This window comes from Sus scrofa, chromosome 11 (assembly GCF_000003025.6).
Source record: "Sus scrofa isolate TJ Tabasco breed Duroc chromosome 11, Sscrofa11.1, whole genome shotgun sequence".
NCBI classification, from domain to species: Eukaryota; Metazoa; Chordata; class Mammalia; order Artiodactyla; family Suidae; genus Sus; species Sus scrofa.
Window position 1 is genome coordinate 69,086,724 of NC_010453.5, and position 20,945 is coordinate 69,107,668.

The window sequence follows — 20,945 nt, forward strand, 5'->3', positions numbered from 1 at the left end:
TCATCCATAACGACTTCAGTGTACATTTGTAAGTTTTCCTTTCATTTCTAATACTGTTGACATATTTATCTATAAAGTAATTTAGAATGTACAGTATAGATTTATTGCTATTTGTGTACCTTTTATCATTACATAGTATCTTTATTATGTTTAGGATTTTAATCTTAAGTTTCGCCTTGACTCATAATCATGGTGCATCTCCTGCTTCTTTTTGTTTTTATTTACCTGTTCTTTTTTTAAAGCCTTCTTTATCACTTGTTTTAAGTATTCTTTAGGTTTTTTTTTTAAACAAACAAGCAAACAAACCCCGATCTCACAATCTTTCTTTTAGTACAGAATTACAGTTCTTCCAATATTAAATACTTGATTTTATTTATTTCATCTTTACTTGTGTTTTATAATAATATTCCATATTTTGTATTTTCTCCTTTTTCTATTTGTTGCTTAAATTAAATTGCTAATTATTCCTATTGCTTCCCATTGGTAAATTGGATATTTCCTGTCCTTTAAAATTCTATTTATGTTCATCCTTCTGTTGAGATAGACATTTTCCCCATTAGTATTTGTAAAGATGGTATAACTGGTTCCCTTGACTTTCCGACACTGAAGATTCTCTGAGATAATTGCGTATTTCTAGGCTGTGTTTCACTTTCCCCTGTAGTTTATCTCTTCTGTTTCCAGAGTCCCTTTAGCTTCTATATACACACCCCCTAGGCATGTCTCTAATTTACTACAGTTACTCTATCTTTCTCCTTTTTGGAGATTTCTGCCCTAGTTTGTTTGTTTAGAAAATTTTTTCATGTACTTTCCTCAGCTAGAATATATGGATGCTTTGCTCTGAAATGCCCTATCTTGAAATGTATGTATTTAGCCCTAAAAAGGGAGTGATGTTTTGATTGACTTTTGGGTTTCTGTTCTAGTCCTTAGTAGTCTAATCTGTTATAGTTTATGCATTCTTCTGTGTTCTAGCTTTTAGTATTAGGTCTGATGTCATTCTGAGTTTCTCTTCCATTGAAAGGTGGACAGGGAGTTCCCTTTGTGGCTCAGTGATAACAAACCCGACTAGTATCCACGAGGATGCAGGTTCCATCCCTGACCTCGCTCAGTGGGTTAGGGATCCAGTGTTGCCGTGAGCTGTGGTGTAGGCTGCAAATGTGGCTTGAACCTGGCATTGCTATGATTGTGGCATAGACTCCAGCTGCAGTTTTGATTTGACCCCTAGGGCAGGAACTTCCATATGCTGCATGTTTTTCTTTTGTTTTTCTTTCTTTTTTTGTCTTTGTAGGGCTACACCTGCAACATATGGGGGATCCCAGGCTAGGGGTTGAATTAGAGCTGTAGTTGGTGGTCTACACCACAGCCACAGCAATGCCAGATCCTTAACACACTGGGCAAGGCCAGGGATTGAACCTGCGCCTCATGGATGCTAATCAGATTCATTTCTGCTGAGCCATGATGGAAACTCCCCAGGTTTTTCTTAAATATTGGAGCTCAGGCATTTCCCCCTCACATGCCTAGGCGTGTGTTTATATCCATCAGCTCTTTATCCCGTGTGCCTTTAGAGGTTTGCAGAATTAAGTGTCTCTTCATTTCAGAGGAAGTTTCTTGTGTTAACTCTTTCCTTTAGCCATCTATTAGTTTTCTCCTTTTGTGACTCGTGTTATTTGCAGGTTAGGAATTCCAAATAAGCCCTCTAGGGCTCGTATCTTTTCATTCATGATTACCCTCATCTGCCTCTTGGTGTTATTTCTTTATAATCCTCTTCCAGGCTTGATTAGTGATCATCTTTTCTTTCGAGGAATTGGCTGAATTGTGTAACTGTGAGATTTTTATGTCATTTTATCCTAGAAAGTCCAGTTGCATATAGAAGTAGGGTGTGTGTGTGTGTGTGTGTGTGTGTGTGTGTGCGCGTGTGCATGCCTGCTCTTGTATTGCTACTCTTGAAGTTTCTGAGGGCCCTTACTGTTTTGGATAGAGTTTTTTTTTTCTGTCCCTCAGCTGCTCTATTTCATTTGGCATGTGTGATTGTTATTCTGAACGCTTATCCTTTCCGGTGGGTATAGGCCCTACTGTGTTTTAACTGTGGTTGTTTTGGGTGGTCAGTGCTGAGTTCTGTTTCTTAGAATATTCTTCTGGTGGTGGTAGTCCTTCAGATGATTGAAGACGGGACCATATCTACTCTTGAGGATAGAAAGAGCACATGTCTCCTGGCATTCTCCTTGTCTCAAGGACAGAATCCAGCCAATAACATTTGTTGACGACTCAGACTCTTTGGCAGAGAGACCAGGGACTCTTCTGGAACCTTTATTGACTTTCTCTCCAGCATCCATGGATCTCTGCAAGCCAAGCTGTCCCCATGGCCTGTTTTTCACATTCTTGTCTGGAGTTCTCTGAAGCTGGTCTTCTAGTCTTGCCCAGCCCGTGAGAGAGAAGAGCCTATTACCTGTTGTTGGCTGTCACTTTCCCTCAGATCGCAGTGCCTCACATGTTCTCGGCTGCTCCCTGAGTCTGGGGAAATGGAGAGCGTGGGGAGGGAGGGAGCCGTGTTGGTGTTGCCATCTTCCCAAAGCACAAACCTCCAGCCTGGGTTATCTGGACTCTTTAATGAGCTTTAGGGGAAATTGGATACACACTTTTCTAGCGGGAAATTCAGGGCGGTTCTAGACCCCAGAATTGTTCAGGACAATTGTAGCTGACTAATGGGGAACTCATTTAATCTCTGTTTTCATTCATTGCAAGCATCCGCCATTTTCGCTTGGTACAAATAAATCCTAGCTCTGCTCCTTTTCAGGTGTATGTCTGTAAGCAAGTTCCTTAGCTTCTCTCTGCTTCATTTCCCTCATCTGTAAAGTGACAGGAATATGGCATTTGCTTTATAGAATATGAGCATTAAATGAATTAATACATTTAAAATGCTCAGAATAGTGACTGGTTTATACTTAGCCCTCACTCTTGCTCTGAGAATCTTAACCAGTAACATTGAGCATGTTTTGTTTGTTAAATATTGGTTAAATGTTTACTGTTACTGTTGTCATTAGAATTAATGAAGCTGTCAGTAGTCATTTTTTTCAGATGGCGAACTGAGCCACAAACTAATTATTATTCTTTCATCAGTTGACTGAAAGCTTATTGTTACAAATGAATGTAGTTGAAATATTAACCACTTGGAAAGAAGTCTCATTTTCATCATGAGGCTGTTTGCGTAAAAGTCTAGGAAAAAAATGGAGATGGAAATCTTGCATCTAAAAATGAAACTGATAAAAGTGTTACATTGATAAGCTATTTCTGCTTAGGTCTTTGTGGTGAGATTAATGTTAGGACCCTGAATACACCTTTCCAAAGTTTTTGGGTATGTATGTATGTATGTGTGTGTGATTGTTAATTTCCAAGTCTAGGTAATTTTTAGCCTTTATATAGTCTACAAAGATCAGAAGACCTAGAAAACTCCCAAATAGAAAAGAGTAAGATATTAATTAAATGCCCAAATTTGATTTGCTGGCTCTTATCTTTGAGAACAGAGAGTGAAATTGTTCTATTTTGTTAGACCTTAGTCAGTGCCTTATACTGATTGCTACAGTGAAGGATTAATCTACTTTTGCTGTGGAGGAAAAAGTACAGTAAAACTGTTGATTTTCTGTCCAGGCCAGATACCTCCCATCCCATCAGAGATCCCAACAGAGAATTCTGTTCTATATGGAGACTTGTTTTCCAGAAGGATTTTAGAAACTCTTTTCCAGCATATTTATTCTTACTCTGTTATTTCACTTATTAAAAGTTAAGAATTATTGTAACCAAATTCTGATTTGTAAGAATTGACTGTAACTGAACAAATATCCTCTTCTAATTTCAGATTCTAAAAATATCTGGGACTTTCCATATTAAAAGAGTTTGGCCTTTTACAGAGTTGGGGTATTTGATTGAAGGAATTGGTGGAAATAAGAGAAATTATAGGGGAATAGCTTTGTGCCTAATTTGTAAAATTCCATTATTGCCAGAGAGATGTTTTAGATCTGGACAGATGTTGACCTTTTGATTGTACTTAAAGTCACAGAGGCCAGGATTCTCAGACTGGCTAGAGTAAGCCAGAACGGGGATGTTCTGGAATATTTGAAGGCAGTCTCCTAGGAAACTGAGAATGCTAAGAAGGGTATGTTAAACTTTCCCTTAAAATGTATTATCTTACTAAAAAGTTGAAGGAGGAAAGAAGTTTTCGTCATACAGGTATGAATAGGTTAAACTTGCCAGGCACTTTTAGTTAGGCTTTTGTTTGAAGGCATTTTGTAAACTATTTTGGTGTCTTTGATGTTTCGATTCTTACCTAGAATTTTTAATTATTTTATTTTTGCTTTTTAGGGCTGCACCTGAGGCACATGGAAGTTCCCAGGCTAGGGGTCTAATCGGAGCTACACCACAGCCACAGCAACACCAGATCCGAGCCGCATCTGCCACCCACACCACAGGATCCTTAACCCACTGAGCGAGGCCAGGGATTGAACCGCAACCTCATGGTTCCTAGTTGGATTCATTTCTACTGCACCACGAGGGGAACTCCAGAATTTTTAACTTTTCAAATTTGTTCCTATATTCGTTTCCGAGGGCTGCCATAGCAATTTACCACAGACTGGTCGGCTTAAACATTCCTTTTCTTAGTTCTGGAGAGGGAAGGCCAAAGGCAAGGTGTAGGCAGGGTGGGTTTCTTCTGGAGGTCTCTGTCTTTGGCCTGTTGATGAATATCTTCTTGTGTCTTCTTATGATCTTTCTTCCGTGCTGTGTGTTGTCTGTGTCCTAATCTCTTCATGTAAGGACATCAGTCGTGTTGAATTAGGGCCCACCCTCATGACCTCATTTTAACTTAATTACCTCTCTAAAGACCCTCTCTCCAAACAAAATCATATTCAGAGGTACCAGGGGATAGGACTCACACATATGAATTGGAGGGAGGGGCGGATACAGTTCAGCCCCTGACAGTTCTCTTATCCTTTCTTCCTCTGATTATTTGTGTTGGGGTCAACAGGGAAGCTCTATAATAGAATCTGTTCGGTTTTCACTGCCCCTCTTGAATATTGCCATTATTTTCAAGGTGAGTTTACAGGAATGATGTGTGTTGGGGCCTATTTCCCAACATGGTTTTCATCTTTGAGTCCCATGGATCAAAATCTAATAACTTTAGATCTTTATTTTGAAATCCTGTATTCTCAGGAGGTAGAGCTTCAGAATTTTAATAGGTATATGTTAGATTCTGTTCTGGACAAAGAATCTCTCTGAACTGAAAGAGCAAAACCAAAAATAATGACATCAGGTATCCTTTCCGGCTGGAATAACAACAAACGAAAAAGATAGAGACCTATTATGCCAAATACCATTACGAAACTCAGTTTTATATAACAGGACAATTTCCTCATATATCGACAGGTAATCACACCTATCCTGCTTTGCTTAGTTGAATCAAACAGATTCTGCTTACAAAAGAGAACTCACACAGGAGTTCCCACCTTGGTGCAGCGGAAACGAATCCGACTAGGACCCGTGAGGTTGCTCAGTGGGTTAAGGATCCAGCGTGGCTGTGAGCTGTGGTGTGGGTCGCAGATGCGGCTCGGATTTCGAGCTGCTGTGGCTGTGACGTAGGAAAAAAAGATAGCTCACACCACCCAAGTCTTTGTAACATCTGTTAATTTAGACTTGTATTTAGTAAAGAAGTTATTTTGAATTGTGTTAATTTAAAAAACATTATTTGAATATTAGGAAATGCTTAATACTTACTAGTCTTATACCTCTTGGGACGATCTTATATGCCTCCTCTGTAAAGTGACAGGGACTAGGGAACAAGTTTGTGCATGTGGAGGGATTTTATACATTTCAGTGCCATATGGATGTGAGTTACGGTAGGGACATCTTTGACTTTTAGAAGCAGCTTCTTCTTTGACTGCTGTTGGGCCTCTGCTTACCACCACCGGTAGCTACAGCTGTGATTTGACTCCTAGTCTGGAAACCTCCATATGCCTCGGTTGCGGCCCTAAAAAGACAAAAGACAAAAAAAAAAAAATGTTTTGTAATATGGAAAACAAAAAATGCTAGTGACGTTGCTTTAATTTTTATTAATTTTTAGTTTGAAATTATTCAGGTAAGTAGAAAAATTGCACAATATTACAGAGAAATTCTGAGCACCCTTTACTAACATTTATATTTGCTTTATCCTTAAGCCTGTGTTTTTATTTCTTTATGTGTATCTTCTTTACCTGAAACATTTCCGAGTAAATTGCAGGCCTAGTGCCTCTTTGCCCCAATCGATATATATTTCCTAAAGAACCAAGAAAATGCTTTGACGTTCCCACAGTACCATTATCAATATCAGAATGTTCGTAGTAACGTTTGCTGTCGTCCAGTCTACAATCATAGTCACATCTCACCACTTGTCCACTAACGCCTTTTTATAGTAAAACACAAAGTTTTTCCGGCTCGGGATCCTATGTTACATTTACTTGTCATGTCTCTTTAGTTTCTCTCCATCTGGAACAGTTTCTTAGTCTTTTCATGCGCTATGATCTTTAAATTTTTTATGAGCACAGGCCATTTATTTCATAGAATGTTCCTCATTTTACGTTTGTCTTTTTTTCTTTTGATTATATGCAGGCGTTGCATTTTTGTTGGACTACTACCGAAATTCTATTATTCTGCTGTGAGCACCATATAGCAGACATGCAATGTCTGTTTATCCCATTATTGGTGATGCCGGCATGGCTAAGGTGGCGTCTCTTGCATTTCCCCACCACAGTGTTACTGTTTCTCCCCCTGTCGTTAATGAAGTTTTCCTACTGGAAGATACTTTGAAACTCTGGAAATATCCTATTCTTTCCTTCACTAGTTTTAGATACTTCCTAGTTTGTACTTAAGGAAGAATAAGACTAAAGATTACAGTGGCAGTGGAGGTAGGTCAAGACCACACAATGCCTGGAAGAGTGAGCTCTTCTAAGTTTATTACTATTGAAATTTGATACATTAAGAATGAGGTGAAGCAAAATCTAGTCACCTCATCACTGCATTTGATAAGCTCAGTTATTAAATTTGGAGAAATACATTTGAAGCAACAGATTAATAAGAGTGGCAAGAGGTCTAGACCCAAACAGACAATAGTGACAGTCTGATGATGACCAAGAAGATGAAACAAATTAAAATAGAAAATCTATAAAAAGTTGTCAGGCTGTGACCATCTACTATTGGCATATAGAACTATGCATACTCATTCTATATTTTGAGTGTGATTATATAACCATAATATGGCATTTGATGATTGCAATTGTTTGTACCTGTTTGAACAAAAGATTCATGGTGAGATAGGGACATGTCAGTACAAACTGATTTATAAGCTACTAATAGAACCTGCAGAGTAGCACTGACTTGATGAATATATCCAATCAATAATTTGCCTTCAAGGATCCAGAAATTCTAACTTGGTAGGGTTTAACTCTTTTTGGCTTGTGTGTGTGTGTGTGTGTGTGTGTGTTTTCTATTTCTCTCTTTATTTTTTTGGGGGGGAGGGGGTGCTAAGTATTGCATTTGCTGACTAAATCACAAGACTTATCTACTCAGATGTCAGTATTAATCTCGAATGCATAGTCACACTCTCCGGTGGATCCCTCATTCACATTTCTTGGAACTACTACACATATCCGTTGGGTAGGAAAATTAGGTATGAAGATAGGTTCTCAAAAATTGGGTGAGAATAGAGTCATAACAAGGGGATTGAGGTTTGTATTTTGAATGTTTGAGGCATTGTTTCTAAAACTATGTTCTATGGAATTTTCAATCCATAAAGATACTCTGGAAGAGAAGAGGTGTCTATTCAAATGAGTCCTGTGCAGTCTCCTCTCAGAGGGTCCTGAGGCGTATTCACAGATGAATGGGTCGGGGAGTCTTTCTGAAAAAGGGTTACAGAGATCTTGTTCCCCACCCGCATCCCCCACATAATACCCCTCAGAGTAGATGTTTATTAGCATCAGATTTTATAGGTAGCTTTTTCCTTCTGTGTTGGACAAGGTGAACTTGTTGGCTTAGCAGATGCCAATCTTTGAGTTTTTTTCTTTTTATAACGTTTCATTGTGGTCAGCCACCTTTACTTTCCACTGATCTTTCTTTCTTTCTTTCCTTTTTTTTTTTTTTTTTTTTTTTTGTCTTTTGGTCTTTTTAGGGCTACACCCGCGGCATATGGAGGTTCCCAGGCTAAGGGTCTGATCAGAGCTGTTGCTGCCAGCCTACACCACAGCCACAGCAACACCAGATCCAAGCCGCATCTGTGACCTACATCACAGCTCACGGCCACGCCAGAACCTTAACCCACTGAGCAAGGCCAGGGATTCGGTTTTCCCCTGCACCACTACAGGAACTCCCCTTTCTTTTTCTTTTCTTTTTTAAAGATATTTAAAAACTTCTATTGAATTATATTTTGGCTTGGGAGGTATTTTGTCTCTTTGTGTATTTCTTAGATTGTAAGTGTTGAGCTGAACTTGCATAGGGAAACACTTCTGAGTTCTCAGGGAGGGGAACATGGTTATTTCAACAATGTCAGACTTTTACAAGGCTCCTGATCGTCATAATAATACAGATGTAAAGGAAATGTATCACATACCCTGTTGAATAATTTCTGACATCTATTAAAATGTATTTAGAAAATATGGAACAGATAATCCTATCTAAAAATAACAAACAAACAAACAAAAAACAGAAACAGATCATGGCCAAGAAGAGCAGACTTGGGGTTGTGGGGGGAAGGGGAGGGAGTGGGAGGGATGGGCATTTTGGGGGTGTGGGGGAGGCAAACTGTTATGCCTGGAATGGATGGGCAGTGGAATCTTACTGTACAGCACAGGGAAGTGTATGTGATTGGGTCACTTTGTTGTACAACAGAACTTGATGAAACGTTGTTAATCAACTATATTTTAACAATAGTGAAAAAAGAATAAACAATGTACTTAGAAATATTTCTTTAAAATTTTTTAAAATTATGTTTTACTTTAAAAGGACGTATATCTCTTACCCGGCATGCCAGGCTATTTTGTAACAATACCTGAACCTAAGAGGATATTTAAAAAAAATTATTTAGTTAGTAATTGTGCTTTCAGAATTTAGTTTTTTTTTAGTTATCTACTTATTTTGAAATACATGCAGCTCATTAATTAAAATTGTAAAAATGATGTGTTATGTTTCTGTTATGTAACTCTTAAATTGGATTAAAGTGGGTCCATTTTTAGATTCTCTTCAATATAGGTCTAATGAACTTTTTTTGCTACACATTTATAGGAAGGTCTTCTAAGGTGAAACGAAGCCTTATAATGAATTTGGATCTCTAGACTTTTATATAATAGATTTTTATAAAAGACAACATCACCTAATTATATAGCTGTTTATATTTACTATGCGCTTCGTATACTTTTTTCTGTGAAAAACAACAGGAAGGTCATATCACCAATCCTGCCTCTACCACATAATATAGATGTGACTCTGGATTTGCTGCTCATTCTTTCATTCAGTGTCTATTTATTTGTCTTGTATATCACGTACTTTCCGGGGCATTAGACATAGAAGAATAAAATTAAATCATTTACTGAGTTTTTGAAGTTGTTTTCTCACTTAACAGAGATATGCAGATAATATTGATATAAAGCCCTTGGCACATAGTAGGTTCAGCTCTTGTACAGTTAAGGTGGTAAGATCATTTCTCACATGAAATTTTTTTCTAGCAATAATAGAGGGGCTTTACATGTGTTCCCTTCTTATTATATTTATCGTGTAAAATCTTGTTTCTTTGAAAACCATAATTTGCTTTCAAAAACATATATTCTGAACTATCTAATAAGATCTTTATTTAGTGTCACATTTATTTTACGAAGGGTGGATGCTTATTTTAGTGATGATTTGTCATTAAAATTATGTCAAAATGTCTTAAAATGTTGTTGAAACTGTAAACAAATTCATAACACACACAGAGCTAATTATGGATGCCATCTGTTTATTTTTACAAAGCTTTTTTTTTTTTTAAAGACCATGGCATTGTCTGCTTATGATAAGCTTCAAGATTATTATAATGACTAAATCCTGTCCTTCAATTAGTGTAGTTGAAGATGGGAAGGCAATTCGTTTGTTCATTGACCTTTTCCCGTGTCAGAGTGTATGAAACATGACATGTCATGATAAAGAAACTATTGTGAAGTACATTTAGAACATGCTTAATTTTTATGAGAAGAGAAATTGGTATCAGAGCAGCAGATGTGGCCAAAGTTTTATTTAAATTATCAAAACTTATTCAAGGTTTTAGATGAAAGACAGATTCTCTCCTTTTTACCTGTGCCATAAGTGGCTGTATTTGGGCTCAGTGTACTTTGGGAACTTGTAAGCAATCGATCAGATTTATAATGATGTGTATGTCTGTTTGTTTCCCTTTATGTCTGTGCATGTTTTTGTACATGTGTCTCCCATGTGTTAGTGTGGAAGGCCAGGGATCCCCATGACAGCATCATCCGAAGTAGTTATCAGCAATTTGCTGAGAGAGCAGAGTGATTTCACTGGCTCAGTTTTGCTTTTGTGCATGCTAAGCACTCCCCACCTAAGTCTGGAGGGAAACAACCTGCAGGATCCATCTGCTCCTTTCTGCTACACTGCATTGATGTAAGAGTACGCTAATCTGGTTGCTTGTCAGGACAGGTTAGTGAAAGCATGCAAGTGGGTGAGACTCGGGCTCAGCCAGTGCTTTGGAAAATCATAAGCTGCCTCTCTGGATGCCATGCTAAGTGTAGCAGAATAGGTTGATTATCAGCCACATTGAGGACTGCAGTGAAATGTGTAATTTTTCACTTGAGAAGTGGTTTCAAAATTAGAAGCCTTGAGCATTGTTGGACCATGTCTAGTTAAAAATGGGGAAAAGTAGTACAGACTGTTTACAAATACCTTCTGGGTGTCGGTTTTTCCTTTCCAGTTTTTTATGATATTGTGTTGCTTCTTTAATTTTATTCTCTTGGATTGTTTTAAAGTCAGATATGATTAAATATTAACTACAATTAACCTCATTTCACCCAGAAGTTGTTGACATTGTTCTTGCCTCCTTCTGTGTATTTACCTTTTCCTACACCTACTGACGGGCAGGTCTTGGCCTTGCAGGTTGAGCATCCTGTCACAGAATGCATTACTGGCCTGGACCTAGTCCAAGAAATGATCCGTGTGGCCAAGGGTTACCCTCTCAGGCACAGACAAGCGGATATTCCCATTAACGGCTGGGCAGTCGAATGTCGGGTTTATGCGGAGGTAAAATGGATGATGTTGGGAGGAAGAATGGGTGGTGTGGCTACATAGAGCTGAGCAGCAAGATGAAGTTGGAGTCTTATAACTATGTCAAGATTTTGATTATGTAATCAGAATTGAACCAGAAAAAGAGGTTAGATCATTTGGACGTAGCTCAAAAGAGTTTTAAAGGATTGAGTTTAATTAATTTTCCTGTGGGTTTTTTTTTTTTTTTTTCTTTCTTTCTTTTCTGGATGGAGAAACAGCTACTAATCAGTTTAAGGGGCAACAAAGCATTAGTTAACTATTCTTGTGCTAGAATGGACTGTGGTTTTTGTTTTGTTTGCTTATTTTCAAACTGTATTTGAAATAAATAGGAACATTTATTTCTGTGTGTATAAGTATGTATGTTCTTTTTAAAGAGCTGCCCTGGGTACACATCAGTTGTTAATTCATTGTGTACTTAAGTTTTTTCTAACAGCTTTTTTTTCCGAATAATTCTATGTGAATATATGATTATGAGAAAGTAACAGCGAAAATTTTGAATTGCAAAGCTTTAATTTATAATTTAAATTATGGCTTTTCCTCGTAAACTCTCAGATTATTTTATAACTATATGAATCAGATAATAAAGCAGTCATCCTCTGAAAACTCTTTTTCAAATGATTAAAACAAAAAATATACCATTTTTTACTTTCAGACATCAAAAACTGTAAAATAAAAGACAAATTAGCAGTATCTGTTTAGAACTCTGGAGGTTGTTTTGAAATGTTTTCTAAGGGTCTTCAGAAATATATTTTGGTTTGGTTATTGTTCTTGCTTTTTATTCTATTTTAAGTGGAATTTTTTTCTTCCCTGTTATGACACTGAACTTATTTAATATCTATTCTGATAATTTAAGATGTTTGCAAATGGAGCATATATCTCAGCGCATACAAAGTTACTTTTCAGGTCCTTACTTGAAGAACCAAACCCCTCAAATTTTACCATATGTGAACTGTTTTGAGAGTATCTTTAGCGCACTACATTTGTTTTTCTGAACTTAGATATGTTTTGATGTAGCGCCTAGGTTATTTTATTTTTGCCCAAGGCATTCTAAGAAGATTTATAAAAAGTTGGAATTTTACCAATTTCAATAAAGTATGATCAAGGTCAAGCTAAATTCTGCTTACAGTTCTGTGTAATTTTTAAATACACTTCTAAGTTGTCTAGCGTGAGGATAAGACAATAGGATTCTGAAATCTGTGATTTGGTAAATGCTAACATTGAAAACAGTCCTATAAATGCTCCTTCATTGTATAAATATTTCACCTTACTTGTGCTGATTTATATTTCAAAGACTGTGCTTCCTGTCCTTTGAACTTTCAGGACCCCTACAAGTCCTTCGGTTTACCGTCTATTGGGAGATTGTCTCAGTACCAAGAACCAATACATCTACCTGGTGTAAGTCAGTAAGCTCTAATACCAAGGGAGGGGGTAAAATCTTGATTTATGTCATACTTTTTATGTTAAAGCATGTCAACACCAAAGAGTGTAAATTGAATGACAAGTGACATTGATGGGGAATCAGAGTTTTTTTTTGTTTTTCAATATTTTGTACTTTATGGTGGGCAAGAAAGGCAGAGTTCACTTAACAGGGGAAGTCTGGGGACATCTGCCTTCTACATAAATGCTAACTCATAATGTTCCCCATTCTTTTGAAAATCGTAGTGAAAGAAGATCATGGAATCTTAAGAATAGGAAATGACTTTTTTATGTTATGCGTTAATCTTTTCAATGAATCTAATCCAGCTTCTGTATAGGCAGAAATTCAAACACAAAATCAGCTCGTTAATTGAAAGGCATTAAGGAAAAACAAAGTGTGCCTCATTCTATTCTGTGTCAGAGACTTTAAGAAGTACATATTATGTATACCAGTAAAAGGACAGGGATCACTATCCACTCGCTTTATACGTCTTCTGTATTTAATAACTGTTCTTTAAATAGTTTTTGTTGCATAAAAAGAACAAGGACATACCCTTTCTCTTAATCAAGGTAGTAAGTGCATATATATATGACATTATGTTAGGCTAGTGGATGACAAGGCTGTACCATCTGTGAATATGATTATCTAGTTTGATTACTGGCATGAAGATGGTGAAAGATTACAGGAAGACTTCTAAATTTGGAGATGTTATTGGATATATGATTTATTTCACTTTTTAAATTGTTTTTGCCCATGTGCTTTCTAAAGGGACTCGACCCTTTCTAGGCTCAGAGACTCCATGCTGTGTTCAAAGCCTGAAGGCAGAAAAAAAAAATTGTAAAGATTTAACAGGCATTATGTGACGTTAAATAGCAGATGAGAAAACAAGTATCATAGGGACATAGCTAAACATTTTTTTAATCAAAGAAAAACGTATTAAATAAAAATTCATAATGATTACTCTGGTTGTTAGAAGTTTTCACCATGTTGTAATAGCTAACAGGATGTCAAACATTTTGCCCTTGCAAGTTTTTGCAATTTGCAATTTTCAGACGTGAGACCTGTTGAAAGTACAAGTGATAATGGACAAACTATACCCCCTACAGTCTTTGTCCCACCAAATCTTTCTTCAATTAATGCTGCAGCAGGAGTTTTGTGTAATAACATTTGCAGTTGCGAGGCATCCATAGAAAGAAAAAACAATTAAAATGCCTTAAATGTTCTGCTTACTGCTGTTATTTGCTTGTGTGAATATTGCATGTCAGCTAAATGGACCAAGGAATAGATAAAGTGACTGGGTGCGGGAGAGTGCATACTAAGCTTTGTCTATCATTATTGCTGGGAGCAATCAAATTGATGTCAGCAGGACAGTAGATGCGTTGACAGCTGTAATTATGTATCTCCATGGTGATCACTTTTGGCCTGTCATGGAGGCCCACGAGTCCCCTCCCTTGGAAGCATTTAATCAGATTGGGCTGTCACTTGTCAGGTAGACATGGCGGGCTGGGAGTTGGGCTGAGGGGAGAGGTGACTCGAGAATGAAGGGTGGGGGACAGCTGATAGTTTCACGGGGTCCACCGCTGGTACGGAAGAAAGACATTTAAATTATGCCCGAGGTTTCTGAGCAATGGTTTGAGACTCACACACAGGTGCTTGGGTGGTGGTGGGGGCGCGGTTTTCTTCCTGGCCTTCTTAAACTAGATCAGTTTTAACTCAGGAAATTCTTTGCAGCCCTTCCCTTTTTTGGCCACAGGAATACATACTTCAGAGTTAACTTATGGTTTGTACTTTTCTTCTGTAAGCCTCCTGTTTGCTTATGTGGCGATGGTGAAGATTTTCATTTTACCTTTGATCACTGTGCTGTGTAGTTTGTTATTGTTCTGCTCAGAAATTTGGTTACAATCCCTTTTGACTACTCCTAAAGCTTTTAGTGCAAAAGCTCGAATGTATTTTTTGGCATAGGCTTTGTTTTCATGGAGGAATGGACACAATTTCAATTTTAATTCATTGTTAAGACATTTTTTAAAAAACTGATTATTATTTGGGAAAAGCTACATAAACAGTAAGTTATACGTCAGCATTTTCATGCTTTGTTACAGTTTTAAAGTGGAAATGTTGATTTGCTTGTATAAAGGTATGTGTTGATTCGATATAATGCATCTCGGCTTTGTCATATGTATTTTTAAATTAAGATGGCATACCTTTTGTGATAATAATTTTAGTAAATAACAAAGACTTAGATATCTGAGAGTCCTAGGTAACTTAACTTTTATTCAAGGATGATGTTTTTCAAGGTAACTAAAATTTTAAGTTATGACCTGTAAGAGAAGGTAATAAATATTCTTTGTTGTTTGTTATTTTACCAGCGGGTTGCCCATCAGAGTTCCACTCCACACTAGCGTTGTGGCAGTCTGTGTTAGCAAGTGGGAGGACAGGCTTAAAGTCGAAAGTTTTGGAACTTGTCTCATTATCAATTTTAAACACAGCTTTAGCAAGCACGCTATGGTTTTTAAATATGTGATAGTAAAGTTAATTCTTTAACTTTTTGCTACTAAAATTAAGAAAATGCAAGTTCAGAGATGTCTTTTCTATTCTGTAACTGGATTACCATTTGCCATTTTGGGGCTGTTTAAACGCGGTGAGGAGATAGATTATGATACTGCTTTCACAGCTGCCCCAGTAATTCTTGTCTAATTTTTATAAACGCCGTGAATGTCATAGAACTTCACTTTATGTCCTGAAGCATGTTCTCAGAAAACAGAAAGCCAAGTATATGTTTTAAGTGGGCTGAATGACTTTCATTTAAAATGAAGATTTTCACGTGTGAATGTAAACGCACATGTATATATCCATATTTTTGCGTGAGTCTTTTGCAGACACAGAGATAAAAGCACTCTGGGTATGTGATAATGTTAACTTCTAAAAATCTTAGGCAGAGACCAACAGTGGTCTGATTTCTTCTTCAAGAGATTGAAGCTATGGTTTATCTTTTTATGTCACCGAGTAATGAAGCCATCATCGAACCCTCATGCGGATATCCTAGACAAGAGGTTCTACATGTGGTCCCTTGATAATTGCCGAAATTAAAATATTAAAGGCCTAACAGCCGCTGTGTTGACCTTTTTCTGCCTTGCTGCAGACAGATGAGCTGCTGCTTATGAGGAAGGCTTTGTCCCACAGGTGGAGCCTACGTGAGCTTCCGCTCTTGTCTTCCCACCCCTTTACTGTGTTGGGTGTCCAGGCCCTGCTGTTCTAGCTGCTTCCATTCACGTCCTCTGTCCTCAGGCCCCCTGGGACCTGCTTGACTGTCTTAACTATTTTGATTAGCTTTTAAATACTTCAGATTCCAAAACTTAAGCACAATAATTTAATAAATATTTCGTCTTCAGCAACTGCTCATTTTAAAGTTTTACATGGCTAACCTTTGTGCCTTACTGCCGGTATCAAACAGGGAGATGAAAACAAGAATCAGCGATGTACTAACTAACTTGTTGGCTGGTTAACAGCAATCAGGTTCTTCAAAAGAATATTTTGAACTTGTGCTGTTTTTTTTCCCCCCATGAAAATCACAGAATCAGAACTCTAATTGGGGCTGTGTCCTTACAAAGCAAAGCCAGGAGAAAAGCTGTGTAAACATGAAAGTCTCAGGGGACTAACAGTAACAAGGAAAAAAAAAAATCGTTTTACAGTTGAGAGGATGAGGCAAAAAAGGAAAGTGTTACAGACATGAAAGCCCCAGGACCAGCGTTCCTATGGAGCTGATGAGCAGAGCCTGACGGGGGTGGGCTCTGGAACTCTCGGAGGAGTGCAGTGGGGAGTGTGATCAGAAGGGCCGTGGTTCGTGCTCTGCTCCAGCTGGAGACACCATCGAATAGCTGCAAGCACATCCCAGGATAGTGATCGGTATACATGGTTTTTTTTTTTTTTTTTTTTTCCCCTCTTTTTTAGTTTTTCCCTTTAGTGGGAGAACAAAAAATATACATTGTGTATATATCCTGTTGAATAACAGATCAAGATAATTTGGTCTCTCTGTATTTTTAGATTGTTTACCTACTTCCTGGAAGCTGCAGTGTTATTTGAAATTGAAATTATCCATCGGCGTCATGGAAGTTTGTTGTGAGAAAAATAGCTGCACAATATGAAGTTAGTTTCACTTTCTTTTTCTTTCTTCCAGGTCCGGGTTGACAGCGGCATCCAGCCAGGAAGTGATATTAGCATTTATTATGATCCAATGATTTCAAAAGTTAGTTTGATTTCTTAATGGTTTTTTCTAGTTTTCTTCTAAAAAGACAGTGGTCATATTTAATTAAAAAGTCTGAATCACTTGTGATGGAACATGATGGAACATAACATGAGAAAAAGAGTGTATATATGTGTATAACTGGGTTGGTCACTTTGCTGTGGCAGAAATTGACAGAACATGGTAAATCAACTATAATAAAAAAATTTTAATAAAATAAAAATACAAAAGAAAAAAGTCTAAAAGGGGGCCTATATCTGAATCATGTGCCATAATTAAACAAATAATTGTGGCCAACTGCTGGAAAAATGAAAGCCAGAGTTCTCCCTGTCGTGGCGCAGCGGGAACGAATCTGACTAGTAACCATGAGGTTATAGGTTCAATCCTGGCCTCGCTCAGTGGGTTAAGGATCCGGCATTGTCGTGAGCTGTGGTGTAGGTCACGGATTCGGCTCAGATCCTGCATTGCTATGGCTGTGCCGTAGGCCAGCAACTATAGCTCCGATTAGGCCCTTAGCCTGGGAACTCCATACACCACAAGTACGGCCCTAAAAAGCAAAAGAAAGAAAGAAAGAAAGCAAAAAAAAAAAAAAGCCAACCAGCTTTTCTTTGTCTTAAGAGAAATTTCAACCCCATGTTGCTTGGCCACACCTCTTCCTCCCCCATCAAATCAAACCATCACCTCAGAACACCCGCACCCCATAACAAAGTTACCTAACCATTGGCACCAGCTCAGCCCACTGCGGTGAGAAGGAATCACATTGTTTTTGGCCATTCGTGAACATTGCCTGAGATGAAAGTATGAATGGCGGAGGATGTCAAGGGGTTGAGGTGACGGGCTGTGATTTTAGAGTACTTTTCACTTTTTCTCTTCGATTTTTACAAATCACTAATTACTTAGGTAGACTTAACTTAATGAAATTTTATGTAATAAAATAAGACTATTAGATGTCTTTTTGAATTTTTACTTTCCAGAATAAATTAACCCCTCTACTTAAAATTTTAGATCTTTCATAATTTTAGAACCTTATGATCTCATAAAATGTAAAATTCTACCCATGGTAGTTGTAACTGGATTTCATTTAGAATATCCTATTTTCTCTGAAGTGATAGACCTGTATTAAAGGATTACTTCTTTACTAAAAACCCTATTTCTTAGGATGGTTTTTCTTCCCAAATGTACCTTTTTATGTAGTTGCAGTAAACCAATTTTTTTTTCCACGTAAGTTTTGACACTAATATTGTAAATGTAAACTTTAGGTACTTTGTTTATTAGAAAACACTAGTTAAAAATTAAAAATACATTAAAATATTATAGATATATGGTTCTAATTTTAGATGAATACAAGTTCTGTTCAGAAAAAGAGCCTGCAAATCAATCTGGCTTGATATTGAAGAGCTAATAAAATGTAGCGAAAAACTGCCAACTGCAGATTGACTAACGTAACAACCAGAAAAATATTTTATAAATAGTTCTTATTTTATTGCTAATTTGTATAAGATCAAACACATGTAAATAGGCACAAAATCATACAGAAGAGTAAGACCTTTTTTTTTCTGATACACGAACCCCTTGCTACTGGGCTGTTATATGTAAAAGTGAGCTATTTAAGGTGTCCAACTTGGAAATCACGGAAGAATTGGGAGAGAAAAAACAAATCCTGTCTAATCTTCCACTGTCCCAGATGATTATATCCCACCCCAAATGTTCATATTTTGGTATCTTTTAAATTTTTTTATGCTTGTTTTTGTTACATTTTTGTTTATCTCAAATCACTCTTTTCTGTGATAGTGAAATCTAGGGGAAGAGTCTTAAATAGCTTGACTATTTATTTATTTTTAATTTTTTTTTTGCTTTTTAGGGCTGCACCTGAGGCATATGGAAGTTCCCAGGCTAGGGGTCTAATTGGAGCTACAGCTGCTGGCCTGCGCCACAGCCTCGGCAACTTCAGAGCCGAGCCCCATCTGTGACCTACACCACCGCTCACGGCAACGCCGGATCCTTAACCCACTGATAAAGGGGGGAACTCCTTAAATAGCTTGATTCTAATGTTTGTTAAAAAAAATCTTAATTGACATACTTTCCAATAAAAACTGAACCACTGGGAAATTCCAAATGATATTCTGGAAATCTGTTATGAAATATTTTAAATTTTTACTAGGATGAAGTGTTTGGCTTACAGAGAAATTATATATATGTATAAATTTTGTTTGCTTGCTTTTAGCTGATCACATATGGTTCTAATAGAATGGAAGCACTGAAGAGAATGGAAAATGCCCTGGATAATTATGTCATTCGAGGTAAAAAACAAGGATTTGAGGTCTTGTTCTTATGCATGGAGTCCGGTTCTTAGAAACAGCTTGAAGATCTATTAATTAGAGAATTCAATAGACTATTTGCTTACTATGTATATTAATTAGAGAATTCAATATAATATTTGCTTACTTAAATAGTAGAAATCAGAAAAGCTTGACCTAAATTGGCATACTGATTAAGAATAGGTATTTCATTTTCTATAGCTATACTTTACATATCTAATGTAAATAAATCCTGTATTTTACATATACATCTGAAATTAAGCTATTTAATTAAATTTATGATTTATGACCTTTCCTAGATGAGCATTGATTATTTTATAGGCATGTGTTTTGTATGTAAAATGGTTCTTCATTCTGTAGTCCTTTATTGGCTTGTGCATTTTCACAGCAAATTTGCTGTGGTATTTTTTGTTTGTTTGTTTGTATTGTTTTGAAGTATGAAACTTGAAAATATGTGGAGATTTAAAACATAATGACTGGAGTTCCCATCGTGGCTCAGTGGTTAACGAATCCTACTAGGAACCATGAGGTTGCAGGTTCGATCCCTGGCCTTGTTCAGTGGGTTAAGGATCTGGGGTTGCCGTGAGCTATGGTGTAGGTTGCAGACGTGGCTTGGATCCAGAGTTGCTGTGTCTGTGGTGTAGTCTGGTGGCTACAGCTCCGATTAGACCCCTAGCCTTGGAACCTCCATATGCCTGGGGAGCAGCCCTAGAAAAGGCAAAAAGACAAAAAAACCCAAAAAAACCTATAGTGACCTACCTTTGATTACTTTGAGAGTAGAGGGAATAGCTCTTTGCTCCTCTGAATTAGAGCAAATTGTAAAATATTTTCTAGGAAATTCAGTTCTCTCACCTTATGTACATATAGGATAGTTGCAATGTGTAGCGAAGTATATTCCTACAACCCTTTAGGATGTGCAGTGATAACTGTGTTAAGAACGCCATTAAATTTAAATAATTAAAGCAGAGTTATAGTTATTCCTCTTAAGGAATAAATTACAGTATAAATTTTGTTAGTAACTTTTCATGAAAAGATCATTTTACTTTAGCCCAACATAAATGATTGTCAACTTCAGGACAATGGACTTTAATATCAAATTTAAAGTGTGAAATACAGATTCACTTTGAATGATGAATGAACAGTGTAGGTCTAAGAACATTCTGTAAGAAAGACTGTCTGTATAGTTTGGCTCTTTTCTGGGGAATCATGAAATGTCACAGTGAGGCTGGGAGGCTAGATTTTGGAGGCCAGCAGGGTGGAAGGGTGATGGAGCATAACTCCACAGCCCGCCGCAAGGCCATGTGGAGCTTTTAGGCCATCTCGAAAGGCCTCCCTTTGAGTGGACCCAGCCCGTAGGTCATAGGCCTTGACAAGCGGCTGCAACTTTATGTGAATTAGAAAAAGTGCTCTCCTCTCTAGGTGAATCCAACCCTGAGACAGTGAGCCCAGCTTAGCAGTGGAGCATGTAAAACCCTTACCTTACCCCTTTGACCAAGTCCTTTGCGCAGTGAACAGTTTGTAAAACTGTACAGTAGCAGCCCAGGACGATTTAGTTTTCGCACACGTACCTTGCCCTGCTGATTTTCATCGGTTGGCAGACAAGTCATGCAATCTTTGTCCTTCCTCCTGTTTTCTCTTCTAGCTTTTCTCTTGT

The 20,945-nt window shown here is 37.5% G+C and overlaps 1 protein-coding gene across 2 annotated transcripts in view; it reads left to right on the forward strand.

Annotated features, from left to right (window-relative positions):
• PCCA (propionyl-CoA carboxylase alpha subunit) overlaps positions 1 to 20,945 on the forward strand; it is a 365,509-nt gene that overhangs the window by 165,801 nt on the left and 178,763 nt on the right. For both annotated transcript variants that reach the window (XM_021065866.1, XM_021065867.1), the window contains 4 exons: positions 11,149 to 11,292; positions 12,637 to 12,711; positions 16,908 to 16,976; positions 19,198 to 19,273. In XM_021065866.1, coding sequence (XP_020921525.1) covers positions 11,149 to 11,292; positions 12,637 to 12,711; positions 16,908 to 16,976; positions 19,198 to 19,273 — 364 coding nt within the window. The remainder of the gene's footprint in view (positions 1 to 11,148; positions 11,293 to 12,636; positions 12,712 to 16,907; positions 16,977 to 19,197; positions 19,274 to 20,945) is intronic.